This window comes from Sinocyclocheilus anshuiensis, unplaced genomic scaffold (genome assembly GCF_001515605.1).
Source record: "Sinocyclocheilus anshuiensis isolate Anshui unplaced genomic scaffold, SAMN03320099.WGS_v1.1 scaffold181, whole genome shotgun sequence".
Classification (NCBI taxonomy): Eukaryota; Metazoa; Chordata; class Actinopteri; order Cypriniformes; family Cyprinidae; genus Sinocyclocheilus; species Sinocyclocheilus anshuiensis.
This window is the reverse complement of record NW_015540898.1, coordinates 179610-184256: the sequence shown is the minus strand read 5'-3', so window position 1 is coordinate 184256 and position 4647 is coordinate 179610. Positions and strand designations below refer to the sequence as shown.

Genomic DNA, 4647 nt, shown 5'->3' with positions numbered 1-4647 from the left:
GTGTGTGTGTGTGTGTGTGTGTGTGTGTGTATTATAGCTACTGTTCAAATGTTTGGGGTCTGTATGATTTTTTTTTTTAATGTTTTTAAGTATCTATTGCTCATCAAGGCTAAATTTATTTGATCAAAATTGTGAAATATAGTGTGATATTGTGAAATATTATTACTATGTAAAAAAAAAAAAAAAACACTTTTCTATTTCAATATATTGTGAAATGTAATTTATTCCTGCGAGAGCAGAAGTGATTATTTTGGTTTTCAGTGTCACATGATCTTTCAGAAATCATTCTAATATTTTTGATTATATCATTATTATTATTATTATCAATATTGAAAACAGTTATAAGGAATTATAAATGTTTGTCACTTTTCATCAATTTAATACATCCTTGCTGAATAAAAGTGTTTATTTCTTTAAAAAAAATAGGCATTGGGGAAAAAATCTAAAATGTTGTCTCAGTCAAGATTTTATTTTTAATATTGTTAATGGTGTTAAATAAACAAACAAACATCTGGAGAGCAGAATACAGACTTTTAGCTCAGCGCACAGGTAAAATAGATGTTTCTTTCATTTTATCTATACTTTACAGTATATAAAATACATTTATCACCAACATTTTCCATCTGTCCGTGCCCAACTGTTTCCATCTTAATTAAAATTTCCTTGCAATGAATTCTGGGATTGTCTTCTCCATGAAGAACTCTTTGAGAGTTGGGCCAGTAAGAAAACAACTCTCAGCTTCCCACATAATTAGTTTTGCCTGTCGGGCAATCAAATGGGCAAAAAAAATTAAAAAAGAATCCCTAGACTTACAATGAAGGACTAATATTTGGGAGAACAAACTCATTTTGCGCCATTAACTACTTGTTATCTTCAGAAAATGTCCATCTAGTTTGTCATCGTTTGCATCAATCAGACTTTTACCAGGCTTGACCTTTTTTTGGCTTGAAATGTATAAAATCTAAAACCGCTTGTTTAATCTTTAGTTTTTCAGATGGCATCAGTATTCTCTCTGTTTTGTCCTCAGATCAATAATAAGGCGTGTGGGAGTGTATCTGTACCTCGTGAAGTGGCTCAGGACGCACAGAAGGTTCAGGAGCTAGTGCTGAACAGCTCTCTGGGTGCCCGTCTGCTCTCTGAGCGGGTCATTAAGAAGGCCATCCTCTCGCCCAGAACGGCCCTCATCAACTTTCTGGTGGACGAATGACGTGATGGGCCTTACTGGACTTCCAGAATGGACCGTGCGTGAAATATCCAAAGAGCCACATCACTGAAGGATTTTTGAAAAGTGAACAAATAAGGACATGGTGTACTGAGTAACTTTTCAGTTTTACTAGATGTTCTTGTCGAGTTGAAAATGAAAACGGCTTTGCTCTTTGTTGCTAAATAAAGAGGATTTTAGGCGATTTTCAGGTTAATAGGATACATGTTTTGCCCTCGTCGTCACAGACTCTAGGCTGGTCTGGCAGTGTTAGTGTTTGGTAGCGAGCTATTTCTGAATGGCCAGTTTTAGCCTGACATCACAACACCTCGAACAGACCTGCACTGCCTGAAATGGAGATGTGGAGATCATGCTGTGCTTTCAGACAACAGTGCACTGTAAAATTTACGGTAAAAAACCGGCAGCTGTGGTTGCCGGAAATAAACAGTTATTTCAACAAATAAACATCAAATTTGAAATGTAACGCAGGGAATTCTGGGAATGTCAATTTACGGTAATTCACTGTAAATTATACCGTCTTTTCACTTCCAAAAACGGTATACTACCGTAAAATTAATGTCCAATACATGTAATTTCCAATACAGTTTTTCACCGTATATAGTAGGGGAATTTACCGTTAACCATTTAACAGGTTTTTACTGTAGCATTTTTACAGTCTTTTACCGTTAAATTCACAGTCATTTTTTTACAGTGTGGGATTCCTTCTGGGTCTCATAACCCTGAGCTCATCAAACACTGGTTTAGGTGAATCACTGTCCTGTATGGGACATGAACACTTCACTTTAGGTCTTGACCATCCTGGTTGTGGTGTTAGAGCATATACACACTAAAGATTACACAAGATCAAGCACTGTGAAGCAAATTATTTCGGTGGGGGTGTTGCATCACAAGTATACTATGAAAAAAATTGGTGTAGGACTTACTTTGAAACAATTTTCACTCAGAAATTGCTTGTAAATGTCACAAATAAATGATAAATAATGCATTGAATTAATTTTTACATTTTTAAGAATGCAAAAAGTTACACTCTGTCATGCAACCAAAATTTGAGAAATTGTTAATGCAGCTCTAATGTGCGTCTACGTATTGACCAATAAGAATTACTTTCAAAATTTGCTTATCTTGCTCCAACCACACCCCCAAAACACATATACACATTTCTATCCATCAAAGAGATTGACTGTGTGCAAGCGCTTTTACCAGTTTGTGCTCTGATAATAGACAAGCAAGTACAGTTTGTAGTGGATCTTCTCAAATAGGCAAAATACTAAAATCTTCAATACTGTTGGCTAAGCCTATGTTGCAATAACAAGCCAAATATTGTAAGTCGCTTTGGATAAAAGTGTCTGCTAAATGAATAAATGTAAATGCAAATCAGAAATAAAATGGTATCATAAATTTAGCTTTAGTGTTTTTCAAGCTGCTTCATATAATGCACATGCAAATTAAAGTCAAGTTATAGATTTTTTCCACAGAAATTGCAACTTGCATGTGAGTGAAGCGGTTTATCGAAGAAGAAGAAAAAAAGTAGGCCATGGACTTGAGTCTGTGCGTCGGTTGTTGATTGGTTGGAGGCAGATCTGAATTTGCTTCTTTGAACTTTCTTTCTTTGTTCTGTGGAACATAAAATAAGATATTTTGTTTTTTGTCTTTACAGTGGAGGTCAATGGTAACCAAAATGGTAACACAAGGGTGAGTAAATAAATGATGACAGAATTTTATGTTTTTTTCATAGTAAAACTAGATAATGTATTTTTTTTTCTGTAAATAAAAGAAAGATTATTGGAGTAAGTTTCACAAGAAAATGCCATTTTAGTCTTTCTACTTAAAAAAAAATTCACATTTAATGCAGTGTTACTTGATGTTTCTAAGTATTTGTGAAATTTACTAGCAATTTCTGAGTGAAAATAGTTTCAAAGTAATCCAACGTAATTTTTTTTTTTTTTGGTGTACACCATAGACATAATATATATGGTCAAATATGTATGTTCAAAATAAACTATATAGCAATAAAATGGAATCATATATTTTGGGTGAGCTATCCTTTTAATTTGAAGTTAAGGAGCCTAACAGCTGAAACCATATTTCCATTTTTTGTGAACTGTCAGAACACACCATGTGAAACCGCAGAGCAATTAACTGAAGCTAACGAATAGATCCCTCTTTTATAAGATTACTGTTAGACAGCTTTAGGAATGCCCATCATTCCCTTTGGAAATGAGAACGGAGAGGCTTGAGTCATCACATTTCAACACCGGAGTAATTTGGCCCCTTTTCTCAGTCTCTGCAGCCCAACCCAATGACACAATGCACACTGACACCGCGCTCGAGTTAGCGTCTCACTAACTGTTTCGACTGTGTTGCTTTATGTGTCGAGTGTCTGACCTTCTCCAAATGCATCAGAGAGTATGTTTCTCAGTACTTGAGTGAACAATAAGTTGGGAACGGGCATAAAGGAAGCCTTTCATGTCAAATGTAATGGTATGCCTTTAGGGTATTGACGTCCTGGGACACTCGCTGACAGTACCTCTGTTGTTTGGAAACATTTTTTGCCCTGTTTCTCAGTAACCGCACACACAATTCAGTCTGAAATCGATCCCCTCTGCTGTCCCTTATGGCCTTATATAAGTGACTCACTAATAAAACACTGAAGAATAATTTCCCAGAAGTCCCACATTCCTCAAAAGTGCTGACTTTAAAAGGAGGAAGGGATTTTATTTATTTATTTATTTTTGTCACAGATGACTTGTGACTTGATATTTTTAGAGTGTTAATTTCCTGTGTATTGTGTCTTTTTGTACTGCATTCATATGTTCAAGTTTTTGTCGTTTCTGTTATTGTGTTTGCTAAAGCAAGCAGCACTAATACTATTGCGAATATTTGAGGTTAAAGGGATAGTTCACCCAAAACTTTAAATTCTGTCATTTTCTCACCTTCATGTCGTTCCAAACCTGTAAGAGTTTCTTTGTTCCATAGAAATATGAAACAAGATATCTTGAGAAATGTCTCCGTTTTGTTGACCATACAATGGAAGTCAATGGAAACCAAAACGTTTGGTTACCAAGAATCCGAACAAAACTTTATTCCTAAGTATTAAATCTTTGGCACAACTCTTCGTACAGTTTCTACAAATCATGTGACTTGTTAAAGGGATAATTGTGTTATTATTTTTCTAAAGAACCAGATTATTGATCATTACTTGGCAAGCGATAAAACAGGCAAACTAAAATCCCCCAGATTTACAGTGGAGGAGTCCTAGAAGACATGTACTACTGACAATCTGGGATTCAAAATCTAACTTAAACTTATAAATAACACCTTTTAAACATATAATGTTATGTAAAATATGTTAAATATTTAACATTCTGCAGTATTTCTAAGTGTATTAATTAAATAGGTAAGTAGTGTAATTGATCATGCAAACT

At 34.9% G+C, this 4647-nt stretch overlaps 1 protein-coding gene across 1 annotated transcript in view; it reads left to right on the top strand.

The window, feature by feature from the left end:
- Positions 1-1587, top strand: part of lars2 (leucyl-tRNA synthetase 2, mitochondrial) — a 70244-nt gene extending 68657 nt beyond the window's left edge. The window contains exon 19 of the mRNA XM_016486878.1: positions 1028-1587. Coding sequence (XP_016342364.1) covers positions 1028-1207 — 180 coding nt within the window. The 3' untranslated portion in view covers positions 1208-1587. The remainder of the gene's footprint in view (positions 1-1027) is intronic.
- The last annotated feature ends 3060 nt before the right edge of the window (positions 1588-4647 follow it).